Source organism: Dama dama, chromosome 11 (assembly GCF_033118175.1).
Source record: "Dama dama isolate Ldn47 chromosome 11, ASM3311817v1, whole genome shotgun sequence".
NCBI classification, from domain to species: domain Eukaryota; kingdom Metazoa; phylum Chordata; class Mammalia; order Artiodactyla; family Cervidae; genus Dama; species Dama dama.
Window position 1 is genome coordinate 95,430,611 of NC_083691.1, and position 27,886 is coordinate 95,458,496.

The window sequence follows — 27,886 nt, forward strand, 5'->3', positions numbered from 1 at the left end:
AGCCTCCTGAAGAAAGTGAAAGAGGAGAGTGAAAAAGTTGGCTTAAAACTCAACATTCAGAAAACTAAGATCATGGCATCTGGTCCTGTCACTTCATCCCAAATAGATGGGGAAACAATGGAAACAGTGAAAGATTTTATTTTTTTGGGCTCCAAAATCACTGCAGATGGTGACTGCAGCCATGAAATTAAAAGATGCTTACTCTTTGGAAGGAAACTCATGACCAACCTAGACAGCATATTAAAAAGCAGAGACATTATTTTGCCAACAAAGTTCCATCTAGTCAAAGCTATGGTTTTTCCAGTATTCATATATGGATATGAGAGTTGGACTATAAAAAATGCTGAGCGCAGACGAATTGATACTTTTGAACTATGGTGTTGGAGAAGACTCTTGAGAGTCCCTTGGACTGCAAGGAGATCAAACCAGTCCATCCTAAAGGAGATCAGTCCTGAGTGTTCATTGGAAGGACTGATGATGAAGCTAAAACTCCAATACTTCGGCCACCTGATTCGAAGAACTGACTCATTGGAAAAGACTCTGATGCTAGGAAAGATTGAGAGCAGGAGGAGAAGGGGACGACAGAGGATGAGATGGTTGGATGGCACCACCGATTCAATGGACATGAGTTTGAGTAAGCTCTGGGAGTTGGTGATGGACAGGGAAGCCTGGTGTGCTGCAGTCCATGGGATCGCAAAGAGTTGGACACGACTGAGTGACTGAACTGAACTGAACTATCTGGGGTCAAATCCTGTTTCCTTATTTGCCTTAAGAAATGGTAGATGACTGTTTTTTGCATCAACCCCCACTCCTTCCACCCCCATCACAGTTTTGTGAGCACTCACTCACATTCGGAAGTCAGAAATCGCTGATGGCTGTGACATTTCTCATTTGTTGATATGGCAGGAGATATTTCATTTCACAGTGAGAAGGAAGTCTCTCTTTCCCTCAAAAACTCTTTTCAACCACTTTGATGCCTGAAACTCATTTTTCTCAAGCGAGGCTTAAATGCTAGGACTCTGAGAGATCTAACATGCCAAAATGTGAGGTGCTCATTCATAACTTTCTTAAAAAGGGAATATTTAGTAAAAGGGGCAAGAGGAAGCCCAGAGGACGGGGGAAGTCTGCACAGCACCAAGAGACTGATGCTTCACAGAGTTGCCCCTTTCCTTTTCCTGGGGTGAGCCGGCTGGTCTCCATTTCCTTCCCTGAAAGGGAAAGGACTAGGAATTTGGAGGCAATGCCTTGGGCTACCTGAAGCAAAACTGCTGGAGCTAAGGAAGCCTTAACTCTTAATTCTGGTCCCTGGTCTGAAAAGAACAGAGGAAAGAAAGCCTGTTTCACTTTATCCAGATAATAGATCAAACCAGGGAGAAGAGATAAATCCATAAAAGCCTTTCACCCAGACCATATTTGCCATAGAGAAAAAGAAAGGCATTCTATTTCAGCGCCTCTGGGCCTCCTCCCGGAGCTGAGCTAATTAAGGGTCACTCCAGGATCTTCTGAGTTTTCTTTGGTGGCTTCAGAGGGGAAAGATAGGAGGTGGCTTTGAACAAACAGGAACCTCACCCATAAAGCCAATCTCAGATTTCAGCCTCAGTTCTTTTGCCAGCTAAAGCATCCACGTGGAGAAGGCAGTGGGCCATTCTGCCAGGGAACTCACGCTTAGGGAAAGACAAAACTCCAACAGGCACAGAATAACAAAAGGTAATCTCAGAAACACGCTCTTAAGCCTTGGTACCTTATCATCAAGACCAAACGTGGAGAACTGGATCCCTCTGGTGGAAGAGTACGGCATGTGTTTAGGCTTATAGGTCCGGGTTCTCCAAATTGTAGGCAGAGGTCATCTGGAGTCTCTTGAGAAATTTCCATTGGACCAAAGCCTCCCCTGGTCCTCTCCTAGCTGAGAAACTGGCGGTGGTCACACACACCACCCCTCATCAAGTAACTCTTCACGGTCTTGGGGTGTCACCTTGAGATTCTGTCCTCAGCTCCACACTGCCACACCCAAGTCTGAAGGCATTTTCTAAGAGAATTTGAAGAACAGCCAAATGCAAAGTCAAACAGGCAGAAAGCTTAGCAAGAGATTAGTTCACATTAAATATGTGCGTTTTGGCGCCCTGCAGGGCAGTTTTATACTGTTTATACAGGGCAGTGGAAAAACTATTTGGAGGTTTACTTTGCTTTTAAAAAGTTGGCAACAAATTAACCTGTGAGTGATTCGAGTTGATGTATGGCAGAGGCCAACACAATATTGTAGAGCAACTGTCCTTCAACAATTGTATTTTGTTCTATACTTTTCAAGATTGTACAGTTATAATCTTTGATAATTAAAAAAAATACACACACAAAGAAGTTGACAAAAAATTTATTAAAGTCACACCTTATAAGTTTCTCTAAACATTTAAGGTGGATTCACATTCAAGGGGGCTTCCCAAGTGTGCAAGGTAAAGAATCTGCCTGCTAATGCGGGAGATGCAAGAGACACAAGTTCAATCCCTCAATTTTTCCCAGCATCACGGTCTTTTCAAATGAGTCAGCTCTTCGCATCAGGTGGCCAAAGTTTTGGAGTTTCAGCTTCAACATCAGTCCTTCCAATGAACACCCAGGACCGATCTCCTTTAGGATGGACTGGTTGGATCTCCTTGCAGTCCAGGGGACTCTCAAGAGTCTTCTCCAACACCACAGTTCAAAGGCATCAATTCTTTGGCGCTCAGCTTTCTATAAAGCTCTCACACCCGTACATGACCACTGGAAAAACCATAGCCTTGACTAGACGGACCTTTGTTGGCAAAGTAATGTCTCTGCTTTTTAATATGCTGTCTAGGCTGGTCATAACTTTCCTTCCAAGGAATAAGTGTCTTTTAATTTCATGGCTGCAATCACCATTCACAGTGACCTTGGAGCCCAGAAAAGTAAAGTCAGCCACTGTTTCCACTGTTTCCCCATATATTTGCCATGAAGTGATGGGACCGGATGCCTTGATCTTAGTTTTCTGAATGTTGAGTTTTAAGCCAACTTTTTCACTCTCCTCTTTCACTTTCATCAAGAGGTTCTTTAGTTCTTCTTCACTTTCTGCCATAAGGGTGGTGTCATCTGCATATCTGAGGTTATTGATATTTCTCTCAGCAATCTTGATTCCAGCTTGTGCTTCCTCCAGCCCAGCGTTTCTCATGATGTACTCTGCATATAAGTTAAGTAAGCAGGGTGACAATATACAGCCTTGACATACTCCTTTTCCTATTTGGAACCAGTGTGTCGTTCCAAGTCCAGTCCTAACTGTTGCTTCCTCTTGCTTCCTGACTTGCATAGAGGTTTCTCAAGAGGCAGGTCAGGTGGTCTGGTATTCCCATCTCTTTCAGAATTTTCCACAGTTTATAGTGATCCACACAGTCAAAGGCTTTGGCATAGTCAATAAAGCAGAAATAGATGTTTTTCTGGAATCTTAAATGCCTCCCAAGAAACCTATTAAGTTCCCAATCACATGACCACTATCATCAGTTTTGAGATGAGAAGACCAAAATTTACTTGTCCAACATCATAAAACCAATTGATATACATGTGTTTTAGTCGCTCAGTCATGCCCAACTTTTTGTGACCCATGGACCCACCAGGCTCCTCTGTCCATGGGATTCTCCAGGCAAGAGTACTGGAGTGGGTCACCATTCCTTTCTCCAGGAGATCTTCCCCACCAAGGATAGAACCTGGGTCTCCTGCATTGCAGGCAGATTCTTTACCTTCTGAGTCACCAATATAGGATCTTATATAAAAAAAATTAGGCAGTCAGGCTCCAGAGCCCATTAACCTCTGGCCTATATCTACACCTCAAAAACAAACATTTTTGTTGCCTTTTCTCGGCATTTCCCTCCACATTTGATCTTCGCAATTCTTGCCACATTTCCCACTTGGACTACTTTAAAATAAACCCTAGTAGCCCTGAGGTATGTGTATCTGAGGATGCCTTCCTAAAATTTCCCAAATGTACTTTCCACTTATTCAGTGGGTTGTGTGTAATTGGATTACTTGCATAATACCAAGGCACAAGTGCTCTAAACATTCATATCAGAAACACCATTCTCATTTTTTATAGCCTCCTTTGACAAACACTTCCCCACCCTGTACTCAACCTGTTTTCCTTGTTACCAGTCTATGCAGAGATGTACTGCTATATTCTCGGAGTATGACTGGTTACCTCTCTGAGTCATGTTTACCGTTATTGCTTCTTGGTTTCCATATTCTCCTTTGTACGAACTATCTAAGTTTCAGAGAAACTCGTGTTCATTTCCTTATCTTATACCAAACCAAACACTCTCTCAGAAAACCTACAGAATTCTTAAACAACCCTGATGGAGCAAGAACTTGGTATGTGTGCTTCCTTTATCTGAGTCTGTTTAAGGTAAAGATGAAAGTCATTTTGCTAAGTGTGAGGTACCCTATTAGGCTTTCAAGAAATAAAAATGAATAAGACCTGGTGATTGCCCCCAAGCAGCTAGTGAACGATTCAGTGGCAGATCGTTAATAGACCCTTGTGTGGAGCTAGCGAATGTCTAGAGAAGAAACCCAAGCAGAGAAGCAAGAATTCTGACTCCCAGATTGACCTCGAAACTGCAGGAACCACATTTCCATGTAGGATCAGGGGAACTGGTCATTTGCAAAAACTAAATAAACAGCAAGTGAAGGCCTACCATGTGGAAGACTTGGTTTTAGGGCCTTTTTCTTTATTTTTCAAGTCTTTATTGAATTTGTTACAGTATTGTTTCTGCTTTATGCTTTGTTTTTTTTGACCATAAGCCTTGTGTGATCTTACTCCCTGACCAGGGGTTGAACCCGCACCCCCTGCAATGGAAGGTGAAGTTTTAAACCTCTGGACCACCAAGGAAACCCCCGTTTTCAGGATCTTCAAGAAGAATTTTTAAAACTCACTGCAATCTCACAAAGTAGATAGTAACAATTATCACCCCTTTTTCATAGATAAAGACATTGAGGCACAGAAAAGTAGAGTGACTTTCTGGGGGTCACCTAGCTGGAGAAGATGAAATGATATTTTCAATTAAAAATAGTCTGATTACAGAATATATTTTTATCACCAATATCACATATTTTCACTAACTGGGTAGTCTCAGACAAATTATTTATCTAAAAGTAAAAGTAGTATTTGTCCTACTTCAAAAGAATAATTACCATTAATTGAGTAACTTGCTCAATTATTGATACTGAGTTGCTCAAATATTGCTCAGTAATTGCTATATTTCAAGCCCAGGTAGCTCTAGCCAATGCAGGAAATGCGGGTTCAATCCCTGGGTCAGGAAGATCCCCTGGAGGAGGATCCCCTGGCAACTCACTCGAGTATTCTTGCCTGGGAAATCCCAAGTAAAGAGGAACCTGGTATGCTACAGTCCATGGAGTTACAAAGTGTCAGAAATGATTTAACGACTGAATACATATATTTCAAACACTAATTTTAGATTCTAGAAAAAAACAATAGTAAACCTTGCACACATTAGTGTGCATCACAGCAGGCCATAAATCAAGAAGCCTACCTAGATGGTTTTGTTAACTACAAATCGGCACTTGCCATCCGTGGGCACTTGCATCTCCCTCTACAAGGATAAAGCCATGTGCTACTGCAGCTGCTGACCCTCAACATTCCCTGAAGGAATTCAGGATGGATAGCAGAAATGAGGCACTCTGTGCTTGGGGGCAGAAACTGGCAGGGCAGGTCTTCAGATATTCTCAGGAGCTGATTTTATGAGCCCTATTCCTGTATCTCCTGAAATTTAGAAAAACACTAAAATCCTTCATGGTAATGACTGTTCCTCATGACTAGCAAAGTTTCATGAGACTAGTAGAAACTTTCTACAAAAAAATATGTGCTTAATTAAGCATATACTCCTCCTTCACCAAAATCACATACATACTGACCTCCCCCCACCCCCATCCACCTCTTTGGAGCAGTTTCTCAGAGCTATCTGAGGTGCCATCTCCCAGGCTGCAATGCTTATTTTGCCCCAAATAAAACTTAAGTTGCAACTCTCACATTGTACATATTTTTAAGCCACCAGTATTCATTCATTGATTTCTTCATTCACCCTTGTGAAGGTGTTTAGGAAGACATTAGCATTCAGATTCATGGAATGAGTAAAACAGACAATCCTTCCCACTGTGGACGGACATCATCCAACCCATGATGGCTTGAATTGAACTGAGAAGAGATGAATTCTGTCTCTTTGACGGTTTGAGCTGAGATATTGATTTTCTTTTGCCATTGGATTGAGACCTTCACCATCAGCATTCCTGGTTATCATGCCTTTGGACTCAGTGGGACTGTACTATTGGCTTTCCTGGATCTCCAGTTTGGAAATGTATATATATATATATATTATATTTTTTATATTTTATGTTTATATATATATTTATATTATATATAAATATATTATATAATCTCTATTAATACATGAAATATTTTACATTCATATATTATATATATTTATATTTTTATAATTTATAAATATATATATTATATATAATCTCTATGAATATATATGAAATATATAAAATATAAATACTCTAACATAAATAGGAGACGCTCTGGTGACTCAGTGGTAAAGAACCCACCTGCCAATGCAGGAGACCCAGGATTGGGTCTCAATTCAATCCCTGGATTGGGAAGATCCCCTAGAGAAGGGAATGGCAACCCACTCCAGTATTCTTACCTGGAAAATCCCATGGACAGAAGAGCCTGGAGGGCCACAGTCTGTGGGGTTGCAAAAAAGTCAGACACGACTTAGAGACTAAAGCAAACATCAAAACATAACATATATAAAATAAAAATACTACAAATATATTGTTGTTGTTCAGTGGGGGTGTCTGACTCTTTGTGACCCTGTGGACTGTAACCGCCAGGTTCTTCTGTCCGCGGGATCCTCAGGCGAGAACACTGGAGTGGGCTGCCATGCCTTCCTCCAAGGGGCCTTCCCCACACAGGGAAGGAACCTGCATCCCTTGCACAGGCAGGAGTGTGCCTGGCCACTGAGCCACTGGGAAGCCCTACTTTGCAAATACTCATTTTCATTCTTGTCATGACTGAAATATAATGAATATTCTTTGCAGATATTTTTAACAGAGAGCTGCCTGAAGTCCCAAGTGTGTAGCAAAACTGCAAGAATTCCAGCAGTATTATCTAAATTCAGAACTTGAAATTCAGCTCCAGGGGTGTGGGTGGAAGGCAGCAAGCATTGTTTGCTAAACCCATGCTGGCTTGTGCTGCCTGCTCTGTGTGACTTTCCCGTGGGTGGGTCCCTGGATGAGGACCTGTCCTTTTGGCCTCGAAGAATACCCCCTTCTTGGAGGACATAACTTTCCCCTCCTTTCCTCTTTCTGATTCGCTGTTTTTTTTTTAAACTCTGCATTTGTATCTTTGGGGACACCCTCGTCCCCCCGCAACACAGTCCCTTTTAAATACAGTATAGTTAAATAACAGGGCTGCCTCCTGAACCGGATCTGGGACAAGTACAAACGCAAAACAACGGCAGCCTTCACCTGCGAAACAGAACACCAGCGAAACCCAGAATCCGAGTTTCACTTGCGCTTAGTCACCCAAAAAAACTCCTGGGAGGAAACAAAATAAATGAAACCCCGTGGGACCTTCCTTCCTTTTAAACTGGTCCAGAGCCATGGTGCTAGGTGACCCTTAATTTTATAAGTTTCTAACTGGCTCTGTTTCTCATACTTCCTTGAGTTCAAAGATAATATGTAAATAGAAATAAAAATACAGAAACACAAATAATTGCTGAAAGGATAATTCGCGTTTTCACTTCACTGTAGTCAATGTGAGAGGCACACTCCCAATCAATGATTTGGCTACAGCCGCTGCGAGCTTCCCAGGCGGCAATAGAGACAAAGAACCCGGCTGCCAATGCAGGAGACAGAAGAGACCCAAGTTCCATCCCTGGTTTGGGAAGATCCCTTGGAGGAGGAAATGGCAGCCCACTCCAGTATTCTTGCCTGAGAAATTCCATGGACCGAGGAGCCTAGCTGGCTACAGTCCATGGGGTCACACATAGTCACATAGTCGAACACAACTAGCACACCCATGCATATTGATCCCAGATCTGCATTGCTCTGCCTGAAAACAGAGTAGTGACCCCCTGCATTCATTTTACAACATTTCCAGTCTCTCTGCTGAGTAAAATGTCTGGGAGAAGGGTAGGAATTGTGACTTCTTACCTGTCATACTTCCTCAGCATTCTTGGCTTGAAAGCTGGTTAGAGTCTCAGAAAGAAAAAGAATTTATTAAATCAAATCCTGTGGGCAGATGAAACAACATATCACTTGCTAATTACAGGAGTGGCCCGCACTGAGGCGGTTGTCTCTTTTATTCCCAGTGGCTTGTGGCCCAATTAACAATTAACACCGACTGATGTTCTAAGAAAGAGCTTTCTGTCTGTGTGGCTGGGTTTTCTCAGGAGGAGTTAGAAATAAGATACTTGACAGAGTTGAGTTTGGAAAAAACAATTAAAAACTCCAAGAAACCACCTGCATTATTTGTGGATAAAACATACTTGCAAAATCTTTAGACAATAACAACATATCTGCCGATTTTATTTATATTAAAAAATGACTTTTCCTAATTTAGAAAGTGGTCAAGCATACTAGGCTTCCCAGGCGGCGCAGTGGTAAAGAATCCACCTGTCAATGCAGGAGACACAAGAGACATGAGTTTGATCCCTGGGTCGGGAAGATCCCCTGGAGGAGAAAATGGAAACTCACTCCAGTATTCTTGCCTAGAAAATTCCATGGACAGAGGAGCCTGGCAGGCTACAGTCCCTGGGGTCACAAAAGAATCAGACCTGACTGAGCTACACAGCGCAAACATATTAGAAGCAGTCTTACAGCTCAGGTTGGGAAGAAGAGAGACAGAAGGCTGCTCTGATGTCACCTCCACCATGGCTGCAGAACCCTGAGCCGACACCATTTACAAAACGGAAATCCAGGACAGTAAGATAGCCCTTGTCCGCCCCTGGTGTCCATGTTTGTCCTAGAGAGAACCCACGTCCTCTGAGGGAAGCAGACCCTGAAGAGGCACCAGCCAGCTTCTCAAGGCCTCACTTTTGTCCCCTGGAAAATAAGAATGTCTGATACCACCTTCTCTAAAGTCCCTCCAGCTCTGAGATGTCTTATAGGCCATTGACGCTGTACAAGGGCCTTCCCTGGTGGCTCAGTGGTTAAGGACCCCTCTGCCAGTGCAGGAGACATGAGTTCAATCCCTGGGTCAGGAAGATTCCCTGGAGAAGGAAATGACAACCCACTCCAGTATTCTTGCCTGGAGAATTCCATGGACAGAGGAGCCTGGCAGGCTATAGCCCAAAGGGTCGCAAAGAGTCAGACACGACTGAGAAAGTACACACACACAGACATGAGTAGAGTCAAGGGGGATTACTGACCAGTCTTTATCTCAGTAAATGACATGAAGGGCACACTTAGTGAATAGTTCCTGCGGTGATGGATGTCTGTCCTTCACAGAGAATGCCGCTATGAAGCACAGCTGAGAACACGGCCGAACCAGCAAGTGTGTTCCTTGTCCTCTGAAAAGTCTCCCTGATAAAGTCTTACAGAATCGTGTCTAAGAGAGTCTTACAGAATCATGTCTTATAGAATACAGAGTCTTGGTGTCTAATAGCTTCCAAAGACCCAAACTCAGTAACTCTCTCCAGACCTCTGAACATCCTGCTTTCAGCATAATCAGAAGGCGGTGGACTCTGGAAAAACCCAGAAACAATCCCGTGGACGTGACACCACGATACTACTTCCTTTGGAGCAAAGGGCTGTGGGACAAGTTGCAGTCCCCGCCAGGTCTGAGCTCCAATGACAGTAGGGACCCAAATGCTGGGGCCTCCTCCTCACCCTCCTCCTCGGATTCGAACTCCTCATCCACAGCGTGAAAGGGCGGTTTGGGCCTCAAAATCGCCCTTCTGCCCCTGCCCAGGCGCTCTTCTCTGCTCGCACTTCTTTGATAACCAAAGCTCGATGGCGTGGCTGCTCCGTGTAAGCTCTTCATCGGGATGACTTCAGCTGTCCATCGTCTTTCCTGTATCGACTCCGCTGGAGAGTGTGTGTTGAACGTGATGGGAGGGAGTTCTGAGTCACTGCCGTCGTGATCTGGGAAAGTATGATGAAAGGAAGAAAGAACAGGACTTAAGATCCGAGATGCAGGAGCTAAGAGGGTGGCATAGTCCTGCTGGTGTTTCAGCTCCTTCGCTCACCTGTGGCATCAGGTAAAGTCACATGGCTGGGCACTCACTGCCACGGTCCATCCACAGAGCTTGCTCCCTCTGTCCCAGTCTTCCTAGGCTTTAGGAGGGGTGTCCAGGCAGGACCTCTCTATTTTTACCACCAAGTGAGCCCCAAAGGCAAAAGAGCCTTGGAAGTTATATGTAGGCCTCAATCCTGCAGGAAGTTCCCACACATCTAGGGAAGGGGTGTCCTAACCCAGGAGGACAAGGGCTGAGCAAGGAGGGACAGTGATCCCCACATCACAGCCCAGTGAGCTGTGGGGACACCAGGGGACTATCTGCTGAATGCCCTACCTCCCTCCACGCCCTCCTCTAGAGCCCTGATGGGCATTTGCTGACCTTGTCCTGCAGGATAAAGACTTCAGATTTGGGGAGAAGGTGGGTGCAAACAATTGTGCCCAGATACAGATGGAGCATTATCTCAAATATCAATTATCTGACATTCGATTACAATTCTCTAAAAATTATGAAAAACTGATAAAATTAAGGCCCACTTCACTACTTTTCCTTCTCGGATTTCTGGGTTACCCGCTCTTTTTGCTCACCTAACAAAATTTAGAGGCACTTCTCTGGTGGCTCAGACAGTAAAGAACGTGCCTGTCAGTGCAGGAGACCTGGTTCAGTCCCTGGGTTGGGAAGATCCCCTGGAGGAGGGCATGGCAACCCACTCCAGTATTCTTGCCTGGAGAATCCCACAGACAGAGAAGCCTGGCAGGTTACAGTTCATTGGGTCTCAAAGAGTCGGACACGACTGAGCAGAAGCATGGATATTTCTTGCACACTTACTTGGTTGCAGGCATTGTTCTAAGAATTTTATCTGTGCTAAATGGCTTCACTCAGGGCAACACTTTTCTCTGTGGGGGGGTACCAACATTCTCCTTTTTACAAAGAAGTAATGAAGCATGGAAAAGTAGAGTTTTATGCTTCTTCATGTAAGTCCTATATATATTTTCCTAGGACTTTGTCATTTTTATTGAAAGCATATGTGAGATGTCTTTTGGAGCATCTATTGAAAGGGCCATTAGACCTCTTTACCTGGTGAATAATGCAAACGCATTTCCAAATGTTAAACAAACCCCACCTCTGGGATAAGTCCTATTTTGTAAGGTATGCTGCTGCTGCTGCTAAGTCACTTCAGTCGTGTCCGACTCTGTGTGACCCCATAGACGGCAGCCCACCAGGCTCCCCCGTCCCTGAAATTCTCCAGGCAAGAATACTGGAGTGGGTTAGTAAGCCTTCAATATTCTGCTGTTATTTTATTTATAAGACTATTTAAGATTTGTACATTAGTAGTTGAAACTGCTACCATAGCTTGTGATATTGACATTCATCTCAAGAAATGACTGGAGACTGTCAGGCTGTCTATCACTCAAGCAACCTAACAGCACCAGCTGTTTGTACCTGGAAGAGTTTTAAAAAGTAAACTATTATACACCCTATAGCTGGTGTTGTTTTGTTTTGCTTGTTTGCTTTTGTGTGATAGCTCTTTTTATCATAAAATACTACTACTTACAAGAGTGTGACCTGGGAATAGATGACTAGATCAATGAACCAGAATTAAGAGTCCAAAACTCTCTTCAGGCATGCTCAGTTGCTTAGTCCTGTCTGAGTATTTGTGAGCCTATGATAATAGCCCACCAGGCTCCTCTGTCCATGGGATTTCCCAGGCAAGAATACTGGAGTGGGTTGCCATTTCCTCCTCCAAGGGATCTTCCTAATCCAGGGATCCAACTTGCATTGGCAGGTAGATTCCTTAGCACAGTGCCATCTGAGAAGCCCATGGGGCTCTCATATAATTGACTATCATTAAATCATTAAATGATGACTAGGTTCCTATCTATTGGCATCAAAATGCTTCCACAACATATGGCTGAATGAACTGGACAATTTATAAAAATTCCCAAACAATGACTATACTGTGACAATGTATCACGTAGTGCTCTGTGTGATTTTTTAAAAAAGCAGGTTCTGGTAGGATAAGGATCGGAATGATGTAGATAGAATTATAGCAGGATGCTTACCAAAGTACTCTACAGTGGATATCTCCGGGGGGTGGAGTTTCAAGTGCTTTCAACTTTCTTTTTTTATGCTTTTCTCTACTGGTTGATTTTGATTTTATATCAAACACGCTTTTATATCAGAAAAAGTTTCAATGTAAGGAATAATTATATTCATTCTTCAAATGTTTAATTCTCAAATCCTGTGTGTTTATTTAAATTTCCAATGTGATTTTTGGTTTTAAAATTTTGTAATATTGAAACAGAGAACATGGCATATCATATGTCACTTTATGCTAATAGAAAATCAATTTATATACATTTAAAAACAACTTAGCTTTTATGAGCACAATACGCAGTTTCAATAATTCTAAAATTCTATTTAAGTATTAGATATTAAGGGCTTCCTTGGTGGCTCGGTGGTAAAGAATCCGCCTGATGTATGAGATGCTGGTTCGATCCCTGGGTTGGGAAGAGCCCTTGGAGGTAGTCATGGCAACCCACTCCAGTATCCTTCCCTGGAAAATCCCATGGACAGAGAAGCCTGGCAGCTACAGCCCATAGAGTCACAAAGAGTCAGACACGACTAGGCATGCATTAGATATTAAGTGGGAAACATTCAATCAGTAAATTTAGTGAAAGTATTTCATAAAATTTGGCCAACTTTGGAGAATTCTTCTAATTTATAAACCATAGGTGAATCCCATAACTTCAAAAAAGTGCCCATTTTATGCTTCTCTAAGTCAGAGGTCGGCAATTGATGACTCCCAGGTATATCACCCTGCTGTATCTTTTGGTACGGCTCCTGAGCTAAGATTGGTTGTTACATTTCTAAATGGCTGAAAAAAAATTTAAGAATATTTCTCGATAAGTAAAAATTACACAAATTTCACTGTTTATCACTAAAGTTATTAATTCAATTAATAAAGCTATGACTTTTCCAGTAGTCATGTATGGATATGAGAGTTGGACCATAAAGAAGGCTGAGTGCTGGAGAATTGATGCTTTTGAACTGTGGTACTGGAGAAAACTCTTGAGAGTCCCTTAGACTGAAAGGAGATAAGCCAGTCAAACCTAAAAGAAATCAACTCTGAATATTCATTGGAAAGACTAATGCTGAAGCTGAAGCTTCAATACTTTGGTCACCTGATGCTAAGGGCCAACTCTTTGGAAAAGACCCTGATGCTGGGAAAGATTGAGGACAGGAGGAGAAGGGGACGACAGAGGATGCGATGGTTGGATAGCAGCACCGACTCGATGGACATGAGTTTGAGCAAACCCCTGGAGATGGTGAAGACAGGAAGCCGAGTGCTGCAGGCCATGGGCAGAGTCATGACTTAGCTACTGAGCAACAACAACAACTGCGTTCTCTTCTGCTTGTCATATGTGCACTTACGTAATATTCTTGATTTTGCCTTTTGACCTACAAGGCTGAAAATAATGAGAAGCAGCCATGGATGCAAGTTACCTGTGAATTCAGCCACCTTCACGTCTCTGCCTGCTGACAGAGGGCTGCTATAGGGGAAGGAGAGGTAGCGGATGTTCTTGGTACCAGCCTGTGGGCAACAAGGGGAAATAAGAAGAGTTAGCCCCTGTAACTGAGGGCATCACATGGCAAACAAGGAGAAGGACAGAGTCACAGTGGAGCATCCTGTTTGCATCATTGCCTTTCAGTTACTTTGGTTTAAGGAAAACAATGATTCCACCTTCAATATTTTTCCCTTCCCTCTCCTGATGAAACAGACCATGATAAACCTCTCCAAGTTCCTCCCGTGGCCCCACTGGGATTAGGGTAGAGATTAGGGGCTACTCCAGACTCAACGTCCATTCATCCAGCATTTCCTTATAAGATTGCCTGGTGTGTGCTCAGTTGTGTCCAACTCTTTGCGACTCCATGGACTGTAGCCTGCCAGGCTCCTCTGTCCATGGGATTTCTCAGGCAAGAATACTGGAGTGGGTTGCCATGCCCTTCTCCAGGGGGTCTTCCTGATCCAGGGATCAAACCCGCATCTCCTGTGTCTCTTTCATTGCAGGCAAATTCTTTACTAGTGAGCCTCCTGGGAAGCCCAAGATGTGGCCTCAAAAGGAGCAGTTGAGACACACAGCTGGTGCCGTGAAGAAAAGGTCCAAGAATCTTGGCAAGAACAAATTCCTCCCTGTATCTCCCTGGTAGAGAAGCAAGCTTCCCAGAGCAGCCAGGGACCCCGTCCATGGGGGTCCCCTGGAGTCCAGTCTCCGGCCACCATGGGAGTTCGTCTAGCCTCACAGTCCAGGGAGTATGTCCCAGTTACTGGCCCATCCTGAGCAGGTGCAGTTTGCTGCCACGTACCCCATGGACTTCCAGGTGGCTCAGTGGTAAGGAAGCCACCTGTCAATGCAGGAGACCTGGGTTTGATCTCTAGGTTGGGAAGATCCCCTGGAGAAGGAAATGGCAATCCACTCCAGTATTCTTCCCTAGGAAATCCATGGACAGAGGAGTCTGGTGGGCTACAGTTCATAGGGTCGCAGAGTTGGACACAACTGACTGACCAAACAACAACCACCCTGGGGACAGTTCGGGCCCCAAGGGCCCCCTAGGAACCTGATTAAAAACAGACAATGGACAGTTAGCCTCACGTTAGTGTGAGTTGGAGCTTGGGCCCAAAAGCCCTGAGCTCAGAGAAGGGGGTGTCTGCTGTCCCGTACCCCCTTCGCTTTGTCTTACCCTGGCACCAAGGGAGTGGTTGTTTGTTTAAACAGTGAAAGGAGTCATCTGAGGAGGCCCCAGTCGGGGACTGGCCCAGCTCGGGGTGAGTTGGCATCTGCCCCTTACCGGCTTTCCCCAGGGCAGGCTGTGCCCTTTCTTCATGCTCTCCCTGAAGGTGTTCCGACGGCGGATCAGAATCTCCTTCGCCTGCTTCTCGCTTGTCTGGGGCTGGAGGTTGTATTTGTTGTAGGACAAGGTCTGCAGAAAGAAGGGGACATCAGGCATGTACTAACATCTCCGCACGTCTTCCAGCCTCTGGAGACCATGGGAAAGTCACAAACAAAAACTAGTAGAGGGACTCCCCTGGTGGTGCAGAAGCTAAGGCTCCAGGCTGCCAATTCAGGGGACCCAGGTTCCATCCCTGGTCAGGGAACCAGATATCACATGAGGCCACTAAGAGTCCACTTGCTGCCACTAAAGATCCTGCAAGACGGAAGTGATGAAGACGGAAGATCCCATGTGCCACAACTAAGATCTGGTGCACCCAAATAAATAAATATTTTAAAAAATGATTAGTAGAAGAGGAAGGTGACACCCACGCCCTCTGAGCCTTTGCCTCCATTACAGAGATGCAATCTGCGACTCTGGAGGAAAGGTCTGCGATCTGAGCCAGCCCACCAGGACAGAGCTGCGGTTGGAGCCCGTGCCTCTGGCTCACAGGGGCAGTGGCATCCACTGTGCTGTCATCCTGCGACCCTCATAGTGGTCCTCCCGGAGGTACAGATGCCCAACTACAGATGCCACCTTTGTGACCATCCTCAGCACTGGGGAATGGTCAATGTTGCTAATGGTCTTCCACAAGCAATGAAGTAGACAGACAGTTGTCCTGAACTGCATCCTTGAATTTTCCTCCAAGAGAACAGGAGAACCATGGTGGAGGAAGGAGTCACATGACCTATGTCAAGACAGGATGATAACCAACCAGGACCTCCTGTATAGCTCTTGGAACTCTGCTCAGTATTCTGTCAAAAGCTAAAGGGGAAAAGAATCTGAAAAAGAACTGACACATATAGATGTATAACTGAATCACCGTGCTGTACACCTAAAACTAACACATCATTAATCACTGACACAAATAAAAAACAAGATTTTTTTAAAAGTAAGAAAAAAATAAAAGAGACTTTAAGGAAAAAAATGTGGCTAATTCCAACTGCAATGTACTGTATTAGCGACATACTGATTCTGAAGACATTAATTTTTTTTAAAGAGTAGAAAATATCTTATTGGTAATTTTTATATTTATGACACATTGAAAGATTTTTGATGTGTGCCCATGCGTGCATGCTAAGTCACTTTAGTCGTGTCTGACTCTTTGCAACCCCATGGACTGTAGCCTTCCAGGTTCATGTGATTCTCCAGGCAAAAATACTGGAGTGGGTTGCCATGCCCTCCTCCAGGGGGTCTGTCCAACTCAGGGATAGAACCCATGTCTCTTATATCTCTTGCATTGTCAGGCAGGTTCTTTTACCATTAGCTCATAAAGTGGGTTAAATAAAATATATTATGAAATTAAAAAAAAAAAAAAGATGGGATGAGAAAGGAAAGACAGAAAGTGCAGGACAGCTGAGTCTCATTCTCTCATGTAACAAAAGTGGAAGCAAAAGTCATCTCTGGTAGAGCCCCTGTTTACCATGTATGTTCTCCCCACAGGACTCTCTATCACCTATCCACTCATCTTGGGCAATAAGGAAGGGAGATCCTACAAAGCTTAGAAGGGAGAAACCTGGAGGCAGACTGAATAGGCGCTGATAAAAGAAGAAAGATGACTATCTAGGAACCTGATAAGAAAAGAGACAACGGACAGTTAGCCTCATTTTACAGTGGGTTGGAGTTCCAGTATCTCTCTTATTTCTGAGTGAGTGAGTGAAAGTCACTCAGTTGTGTCCGACTCTTTGCGACCCCATGGACTATACAGTCCATGGAATTCTCCAGACCGGAAAACTGGAATGGGTAGCCTTTCTCTTCCTCAGGGTATCTTCCCAACCCAAGGATCAAACCCAGGTCTCCCACATTGCAGGCAGATTCTTTACCAGCTGAGCCACAAGAGAAGCCCAAGAATACTGGAGTGGGTAACCATTCCCTTCTCCAACGGATCTTCCCAACCCAGGAATTGAACTGGGGTCTCCTGCATTGCAGGCAGATTCTTTACCAACTGAGAACTTTCCCTAACCTCACTCTCCACCTCCATGGGGAAAGTCTCAGTACCAGGCACCCTTGGGCTGTGACCCTCCCTAAGCAGGATGGTGTTCTTTCAACCAGGAAGTTCTTACCTACTTATCTAAGGCAGAAAGTGATAGTCTTGCTGAAATGGTTTAACTTGGAAAGATTTGAAAGTTGCTGGGTTTACTAGACGTGTGTTATTTGCTGCTGACCCATGTTCCTCCAGCAGGTGCAGGGCCTTTTGTTGACACATTCCCCTTGATCACTGACCTTCTCAAAACAGCAGCCAGAAGACATTCACCTACCCTGGATCATGTAATTCTGAAGTCATGGAAAGAGCCGTGGCTAGGCAGTTGGAAGACCTGGGTTCTTAACTCAAATTTGTTTTGTGACCTTAAACGAGTGAGATAACTCTCCTAGGGCTTCCTGGGTGGTTCAGTGGTAAAGAACCTGCCAGCCAATGCAGAAGATTTGGGTTTGAGCCTTGGGTTGGGAAGACCCCCTGGAGAGGAAAATGGTAACCCACTCCAGTAGTCTAGCCTGGAAAATCCCATGGACAGAGGAGCCTGGTAGGCTAGAGTCCATGGGGTCACAAAGAGTCAGACATGATGATAACAGGAAAAAAAAAAAAAAAAAAATGCAACTCTTCTAACCTCAGTATCCTCTACTTGAAAATGAGTAACTGTGACTGAAAGATTTTGGGGGATCCCATGACATAGTCACAAAAACCAAGGGCCTAGCAGTAAACTCACTTATAACCCTACTCAATAATTGGGATGTTCCACTGAATACTCAACCTTAAATAGCTCTTAACTAGAAGACGTTAATATAAATGTCATTTGATTAAATCAAAATTTCAAAAGAACTCACCTGAATAGCCTCTATACCTTTTCCAAAACTGATAAATAGTATGCTTGATAGGTCTCTTTTTTTGTGGAGGAAAAAAAAATACATACATACATACATATATATATATATATATATTGGCCAAGTGGCATGTGGATCTTAGTTCCCAGACCAGGGATTGAACCCATGCCTTAGAAACTTGGTGTCTTAACCACTGCCAGGGAAGTCCCTGATATGTCTCCCTTTTTTTCCCCAGGCTTTCAGCACTGTGGTTTTAATATTCTAATCTAAACCATTCCAGTTTTCTAAGCTCTATTACAACCAATCATGCTGAGACAGCTCCGTCCCCACTGGCATCCTGGGGTCATATTTCTTCCCTGGTGGACAAGCTCCATCATTGGTCTGACTCTGATGGGGGAGGGAGCCCTGCTGATTCTGGAAAGCCAGGTCTGCAGGGCTGGGGCAGCCTGACCCCTAGGGCCAGCAACTAGATCTGCATTTCTCTTTCTACCATGGGGGCCAATTTTGCTGCAGAAACACAACAGTTAACTTTCTGTTTTCCTAACTAAGCAGAGAGAAATTGCTCAGCAGGAAGGCTGCTTGGGAAGGGTAACCTGAACAAGAACTGATGTCTGGAGGACAAGCTCCAAGAACAGCAGCAGGGACAAGTCTTATATACATACCCTTTGTCGAACTTGGTACATGTTGCGTGTCAGAATGTCCCTCATGGACTCCACGTCTTCAGGGGAAAGCCTTTTGGTTTCTTGTGTCTTCTGGGCCCTGGAAACATTATTGGAGGGAAGCCAAGCATTATTCTTTCATCTTGGCAAGACAACCACAAAACCATCAATTTACTTTTAGGAGTTCCAATACCCAGTACTCCTGTTTTTCCATAAGCTTTCCTACTGTTTTAGGGAATTCATAGAAAATATTGGCACATGTGTCTTGTCTTGCATTTTGAACATATGGCTTTTTTGTCTGTAACTCTTATATGAGAATTATATGAGAAAATTTTAATAGGCTTGTTTTTATTTCAATGTACATTAAGAAAAATTACTACCAGCATATCAAACCACTTATTTACATTAACAATATAAATTTCCTATTTTAAAGTCTTACGAAATATTTTTGCCCATAAAAAATATCTACTATATGTAAGGTGTAAAGAACAATATAATAATAAAGTATGCACACATCCATCATACAGCATAAAAACAGAACATTATGAGTAATTAGTTTTTCCTCCTCTTCGTCTCTCCCTGAACATTTCAGAAGTAATCAAGTCTGAGAATTTTGTAGTTGTCCCTTCACTGTCTAATGCATTTTTAAAAAGTGGTGGTGAATCACCCTAATACCAAAACCAGACAAAGATGCCACAAAAAAAGAAAACTACAGGCCAATATCACTGATGAACATAGATGCAAAAATTCTTAACAAAATTCTAGCAAATAGAATCCAACAACATATTAAAAAGATCATACATCATGACAAAGTGGGCTTTACCCCAGGAATACAAGGATTCCTTAATATCCACAAATCAATCAATGTAATACACCACATTAACAAATTGAAAGATAAAAACCATATGATTATCACAATAGATGCAGAAAAAGCCTTTGAGAAAATTCAACATCCATTTATGATTAAAATTATCCAGAAAGCAGGAATAGAAGGAACATACCTCAACATAATAAAAGCTATATATGACAAACCCACAGCAAATATTATCCTCAATGGTGAAAAATTGAAAGCATTTCCCTTAAAGTCAGGAAGTTTTGGCCACAGCAATCAGAGCAGAAAAAGAAATAAAAGGAATTCAGATAGGAAAAGAAGAAGTAAAACTCTCACTGTTTGCAGATGACATGATCCTCTACATAGAAAACCCTAAAGACTCTACCAGAAAATTATTAAAGCTAATCAATGAATACAGTAATGTGGCAGGATATAAAATTAATACACAGAAATCCCTTGCATTCTTATACACTAACAATGAGAAAACAGAAAGAGAAATTAAGGAAACAATACCATTCACCATTGCAACAAAAAGAATAAAATACTTAGGAGCACATTTATCTAAAGAAATGAAAGACCTATATATAGTAAACTATAAAACACTGATGAAAGAAATCAAAGAGGACACAAATAGATGGAGAAATATACTGTGTTTATGGATTGGAGGAGTCAATATTGTGAAAATGAGTATACTATCCAAAGCAATCTATAGATTAAATGCAATCCCTATCAAGCTACCAACAGTATTCTTCACAGAACTAGAACAAATAATTTCACAATTTGTATGGAAATACAAAAAAACTCAAATAGCCAAAGCAATCTTGAGAAAGAAGAATGGAACTGGAGGAATCAACCTGCCTGCCTTCAGACTATACTACAAAGCCACAGTCATCAAGACAGTATGGTACTGGCACAAAGACAGAAATATAGATCAATGGAACAAAATAGAAAGCCCAGAGATAAATCCACGTACCTACAGACACTTTATCTTCGACAAAGGAGGCAAGAATATACAATGGAAAAAAGACAACCTCTTTAACAAGTGGTGCTGGGAAAACTGGTCAACCACTTGTAAAAGAATGAAACTAGAACAATTTCTAACACCATACACAAAAATAAGCTCAAAATGGATTAAAGATCTAAATGTAAGAACAGAAACTATAAAACTCCTAGAGGAGAACATAGGCAAAACACTCTCCAACATGAATCACAGCAGGATCCTCTATGACCCACCTCCCAGAATATTGGAAATAAAAGCAAAAATATACAAATGGGACCTAATGAAACTTAAAAGCTTTTGCACAACAAAGGAAACTATAAGCAAGGTGAAAAGACAACCCTCAGAATGGGAGAAAATAATAGCAAATGAAGCAACAGACAAAGGATTAATCTCAAAAATATACAAGCAACTCCTGCAGCTCAATTCCAGAAAAATAAATGACCCAATCAAAACATGGGCCAAAGAACTAAACAGACATTTCTCCAAAGAAGACATACAGATGGCTAAGAAACACATGAAAAGATGCTCAACATCACTCATTATCAGAGAAATGCAAATCAAAACCACAAGGAGGTACCATTTCACACCAGTCAGGATGGCTGCTATCCAAAAGTTTACAAGCAATAAATGCTGGAGAGGGTGTGGAGAAAAGGGAACCCTCTTGCACTGCTGGTGGGAATGCAAACTAGTACAGCCGCTATGGAGAACAGTGTGGAGATTCCTTAAAAAGCTGGAAATAGAACTGCTATATGACCCAGCAATCCCACTCCTGGGCATACACACTGAGGAAACCAGATCTGAAAGAGACACGTGCACCCCAATGTTCATCGCAGCACTGTTTATAATAACCAAGACATGGAAGCAACCTAGATGCCCATCAGCAGACGAATGGATAAGGAAGCTGTGGTACATACACACCATGGAATATTACTCAGCCATTAAAAAGAATTCATTTGAATCAGTTCCAATGAGATGGATGAAACTGGAGCCCATTATACAGAGTGAAGTAAGCCAGAAAGATAAAGACCAATACAGTATACTAACGCATATATATGGAATTTAAAAAGACGGTAACAATAACCTTATATGAAAACAGAAAAAGAGACACAGATGTACAGAACAGACTTTTGGACTCCGTGGGAGAAGGCGAGGGTGAGATGTTCTGAGAGAATAGCATTGAAACAAGTATACTATCAAGGGTGAAACAGATCACCAGCCCAGGTTGGATGCATGAGACAAGTGCTCAGGGCTGGTGCACTGGGAAGACCCAGAGGGATGAGATGGGGAGGGAGGCGGAAGGGGGGATCAGGATGGGGAACACATGTAAATCCATGGCTGATTCATGTCAATGTATGGCAAAAACCACTACAATATTGTAAAGTAATTAGCCTCCAACTAATAAAAAATAAATGAAAAAAAAAAAAAAACAATTTGGAACTGAAAAAAAAAAAAGTAAAAAGTGGTGGTGACAAACCAGTAATTTTTTCCTCCATATCTATTATGAACAGACATGTTTATAAAAAAAAATAAAAATCAATGATTAGAAAATACATTCTTAGAAAGGATACCACAAAGTGTAAATCAAATAATTCACTGTTAGAGTCAACACAAATAAGCTTATTCCTTGAAGGCTCACAGATACCACCATGTAGTCACCACATTTGGAATAGCACTAGTTTATGCTTCCCAGGTAGTTCAGTGGTAGAGACTCTGCCTGCCAATGCAGAAGACACAGGTTCGAACCCGGGGTTGGAAAGATCCCCTAGAGAAGGGAATGGCAACCCACTCCAGTATTCTTGCCTGGGTAATTCCATGGACAAAGAAGCCTGAAAGGCCCCAGGTTGCAAAGAGTTGGACATGACTTAGCAACTAAGCAACAACAACCTATCCAGTATTAAAACTTTGTACATTTATCTTGGAATTCTCTCTTTGGGGACTTTATCTCTGGTTAAAGAATAATGGGAAGAAACTGAAATCATATTTTACAAAGAGAGTTAAACTATCTCCACCTCCACCAGGAAAACCAGCCCAGCTTAGAGACACTGGACCCTCTAAGATTCTAGAAGCAGTTGACTTCTTCTGGCCTTCTTGACCATGAGCACCTCCACCCCCGACTCCCTCCTAAATGGGCTCAAAAGCCAAGTCAGGGCCAGGTTAGCCAACAATGCACAATTGTCCTCAGAGGTTCTCAGTCATGACATCGCTATGTGCAGAATTCTCATGTGACATACATATTCAATTTCAATCACTTGGGTCTAGTGGTTGTAATTCCTGAAAACTTACTGTATGAATAATATATGCTCACTGTAGAACATACGAATAAAAAAAGAGAGAACTAAGGAAAATTAAACCTATCTTTTAATACTGTCACCTCCCTTGACATCTTGGTATAAACCCTTAAGGAGTTGTGTTTTTTTTTTTCTTTTCTAGCTTCAGTTTTTTGTAATGCACACGTGTGCTGATTGACTATTTTCCACGTGTGTCCAGTTGTGTCCGACTCTGAGGCCTCATGGATTGCAGCCTGCCAGGCTCCTCTGTCCATGGAATTTCCCAGGCAAGACTATTGGAGTGGGTTGTCATTTCCTTCTCCAGGGGATCTTCCCAACCCGGGGATCAAACCTGCATCCCTTGCATGGGCAGGTGGATTCTTTATTACCTGCTTCTAAAGGTTTTAGGATAATTGATTTTAAAGACGAGTAGTTACTGGTTTCAACACAGGCCACTTTTTAAGTCTTTTTCCCCCTAAACAGTAGCATCATTGCCAATAAATAGCAAAGATATTTTGTAAGTAATGTACAACTGGTTAAAGAATTTCAAGCATTTGAATCCTGAAAAATCACAGGACTTACTTAGCAATACAATCTGCCATGGCTAATACCCTTTCTACAAAATCAGTGAAATCAGTTTCTATATCTCAGAGCTGAAAATGTAAACAGTATTGATATTCAGTTACCACCCTCAGTGATTTAAACAATATTATCAGGCTATTTCAACCTAACTATTTAAATGTCCTTCAAACAAAATTCATTCTGATGTAGATACGCCCACGAGTTCCCGCAATCCACATCTGCATGCATTCCTTTATTATGGTGGAAGGACTCTATCGCTAAACAGAAACTACAGCTAATCAAACAGTTCCACTTTCTGTGTTCATAATAAACTGACCAAAGAGGGGAAAACCATGGGTAAAGGAAATGATAAAGTTAAACCCGAGATAGGAGATCTAATTCGGCATTCTCCCCAGTTTATAATTAACCGTTTGGGAAAGACCAGGTTGAGTTAAAGCCCATTTAGGTTGCTGGCTGGATATGTAATGCAGGGGTCCCAGAGGCACTGCCTCGTATTAATCCACACTGAGAAGCTGTAGCTATAAAATTATAAGGAAGAATTACTGACCCAAACAAGGTGATGCAAACATTTTCCTACCTGCTACTTCATTAGCAAAATCACCCCTGAAATGATCATATTGTGAGCACTGAAGATAAAAACCATAGAAAAACTGAATGTTAGTAATCTCTAAGTCAAAAAAGTAAAATTATAAACTAAAAGACTCTTGGCACTGGAACAAGACGTAAAGGAAGTCTTGAACACCTTAAAGTAAAGGTCATTGGTAATTTCATGGCCATTAAGATCAAATTGGGAACATTAGGATGTAAATGTATTTAAATAAAAGATCCAGATTTCTCTTAATCTTTTTTAAAAAATCAGAGGCTCTAATAATGTAAAATAGAATTTTCAGGACTTCCCTGGTGATTCAGTGGTTAAGAATCTGCCTGCTAATGCAGGGGACACGGGTTCAATCCCTGGTCCTGGAAGATCTCACATGCTACGGAGCAGCTAAGTCTGTGTGCCACAAGTACTAAAGCCTGCATGCACGAGAGCCGGTGCTCCACAGAAAGAGAAGCCAGTGCAATGAGGAGCACCACAACTAGAGAGAAGCCCTCACAGCAAGGAAGACCCAGAGTGGTCAAAAGCAACAATAAATAAATAGTTATTTTTAAAAGGAGGTCTCAATTCTAAACACAGCAATATAGGTATGAAATCTAGTAGAAGTTATATTCCTGCCATAAGCTGAAGTCACAAAAAATCAAATATATCTGGATTTATCTGGAAGAATCCATGCTCCTTTAGTAGCTTTATATATGAAATCCTGGAAAACGTATGTTGACTAAAGGACATGCCCACTGAGTGAACAATGGTACCAACAGCTCTGCTCTTTGTGTGGCTGCCTTGTTTCTTCTTAGAAAGTTCACCCAAGTGACCATCACTGAGGATGAGTGAAGACTGCAGAATTGTGGCCCCGGCTCCCTACAAGACAATATTCCAGCACAGAAGGGAACACAGCATGAGAATCTTCATTCTAGAGTCTCTGGTGTCAGCATGCATGACTGTAAACCTATACCTGGCAATATGTGATCAATTGAAAAATTCTTTAGCTATAAGCAACCAATATGTGCATTTTTATAAATGACCTTATAAGTAATTGGGGAGTTTTTAAAGACAATATTCTGAAGTCATATAGCTGTAGTGTGTTATGCCTATGCATTTATTATAAATATTTTAATATCTCTTTGTGTGCTGAGTTGTTTCAGTCATGTCTGACTCTTTGTGACCCCATGGACTATAGCCCGCCAGGCTCCTCTGTCTATGGGATTCTCCAGGCAAGAATACTGGAGTGGGTTGCCATGCCCTCCTCCAGGGGATCTTCCTGACCCCAAGATCGAACCAGTCTCTTATGTCTCCTGCACTGGCAAGAGGATTCTTTACCACTAGCACTTTAATAGCAACCAAATATTTTTTAATCAGCTTGAACCTCCACCCACCGATGTTTCTGAGAGCTTACAGCTCATGGGTAAGCCTCATGGTCCTGGAAGATCTCACATGCCACGGAGCACCTCAAGGTGCCTCATATTTAGAATAATAATCCAAATACATACTTTGTCTACTCCACAGAGTTGTTTTGAGAATTAAAATAATGCATGTAAAAGTAACGGAATTCCCTAGAATCAGCGTCATCTATAGCGTGCCATAGACAACTTCTGGGGGTAGTGTTCTCCTGAAGGTCACCGAGTTTGGAAATCTTAACCTCTTGTAGAACAATTGTTTCAACTTCTAAAGAAAAAAAATATGTGCGCGTCTTGTTGTTATCCTCTCGTAGAGAATCACAAAAAGCGAGCTGAGTACACACTTCTTTTTCCTATTATTGTATGAAGGTTTGTTTTTTAAGAAATTAGCTGCTTTGATCTTAGGAGAGGAATTCCTCTTTGCTTGATGTCCTACAGATTTCTGATGAGATCAAATGAAGGCAATTTAAATACTAGACTTGTAGTAAATATCGATTTTAAAAAACCTCTCCCACCTCGGTTAACTAACTAAGTTTGGGCTACAGGAGGGGTGTCTCTAAGCTATAAGGCTCTCTTACTAATCTCAAATGTCAGAAAAATAACTGACTCAACCCAAACACAGCCTCCAAATGAAACTGGATTAAAATTTGCCTTGAGGTCACCTGCTTGTGGGGAGTCCCATGGACGGGGGAGCCTGGTGGGCTGCAGTCCATGGGGTTGCTAGGAGTTGGACACGACTGAGTGACTTCACTTTCACTTTTCACTTTCATGCATTGGAGAAGGCAATGGCAACCCATTCCAGTGTTCTTGCCTGGTGAATCCCAGGGATGGGGGAGCCTGGTGGGCTGTTGTCTATGGGGTCGCACAGAGTCGGACACGACTGAAGCGACTTAGCAGCAGCAGCAGTAGCAGCACCTGCTTATGAGCAATACAAAATAATACAGAGATCCAAAATATGTTTTGGCACACAAGAGATTGGTCTCATTTGAGATAAGCACCCCCTACATTCCCAGACAAGTCCTCACACCACTACTGAGTAGATGTTGAGGATGTTCCTGGTCTAAACTGTCTGCACCTCTCCTGATGAGCATTAAAAGTGAAAAAAGTGAAAGTGTTAATTGCTCAGTTGTGTCCAACTCTTTGTGACCCCATGGACTATAGCCCACCAGACTCCTCTGTCCATGGGATTCTCCAGGCAAGAATACTGGAGTGAGTAGCCAGCCATTCCCTTCTCCAGGGGATCCTCCTGATCCAGGGATCAAACTCAGGTCTCCTGCATTGCAGGCAGATTCTTTACTGTCTGAGCCACCAGGGAAACCTTGGGTAAGGGGATGCCCTAAAGTTCAGGAATTAAGTGAAGTAGGATTTGAGTGCAATGCTGTAGAAAATAAAAGTAAATGCAAACTTATCAATGATGAATGAAATGTTAATAGCAACATTTTAAACAAAGACAAGATCAATATCCCCCATGTTTCTTCCTGTCTCAGGCTCTCATATGGCTCATCACGGCACTGCCAATTAATACTTGTCAGCATCTTCTCATTTTAGGATCGGAACTTTCCTTAAAGCCGTGTCAAACCAACCGACCAACCAACCACAAAAACAGTCTCATCAAGAAATAGGGCAGAAAGCTTTCTGTTTATACTGAGATGCCCTCGGGGATGCTCCTTTAGATCTTTTTCCCAGACTGGGATTTCTCCCACTTAAGAAAGGTGATGGTTTTTCTGATTCATTAGCAACTAAGGGTGAGAAATAACACTCCGGCATTGATGACAAGTTGATTGCTGTCTATTCTTATCTCTTGTCTCAATCTGCTTTTCAAACGTGAGGAGGTTAGGAGAAGATGGATACTCATGATCTTCCAAAGATGCCAGGGTGGAGAGGCTGGAGTCACTTATGCTAAATACACATCGTGACTACTTCCCCCAATGTGTACACTGTTTCTGGGAGGAAAACTGGGCATCTTTGGTAGGGGGTGGAATAATTCTTATGACACTGAAGGGATCCTTATTAAATTCAGATCAATGTCAGTGTGCTTAGTCATGCCCCACTTTTTTCGACCTGATGGACAGTAGCCTGCCAGGCTCCTCTGTCCATGAGATTTCCCAGGCAAGAATACTGCAGTGGATTGCCATTTCCTTCTCTGGGGTATCTTCCCGACCCAGGGATTGAACCCATGTCTCCGGCATCAGCAGGCAGATTCTTTACCACTGCATCACTTGGGAAGCCTCCTTCAGAGGCTTAAAGCAGCTTTATAAAAATGTCTAGCCAATTCTTGGGACTATAGCTTTCCAGGTGCTCTGGCTGAAGCACCAGGCTTCAAAGGGGATCCTCTCATAATGATGGAGTATGTACCAGACTCACCCCTCCCTACACTGCCTCTTTACCAACTCCCTAAAGTCCCCTGGCTCCTCTATGCTCCTGCTCACAGCTGGTCTCACATAGATTCAACCCATCTCCCAAATTCTCACAGATCTTTGCCTGAGACA

The 27,886-nt window shown here is 42.6% G+C and overlaps 1 protein-coding gene across 1 annotated transcript in view; it reads right to left on the minus strand.

Moving 5' to 3' along the window:
• Nucleotides 1-9,802: 9,802 nt before the first annotated feature.
• The window catches only part of SLC9A4 (solute carrier family 9 member A4), a 52,253-nt gene continuing 34,169 nt past the window's right edge, over nt 9,803-27,886 (minus strand). The window contains exons 9-12 of the mRNA XM_061156128.1: nt 18,725-18,821; nt 15,102-15,233; nt 13,758-13,845; nt 9,803-10,158 (exon numbers count right to left, since the gene is read on the minus strand). Coding sequence (XP_061012111.1) covers nt 9,803-10,158; nt 13,758-13,845; nt 15,102-15,233; nt 18,725-18,821 — 673 coding nt within the window. The remainder of the gene's footprint in view (nt 10,159-13,757; nt 13,846-15,101; nt 15,234-18,724; nt 18,822-27,886) is intronic.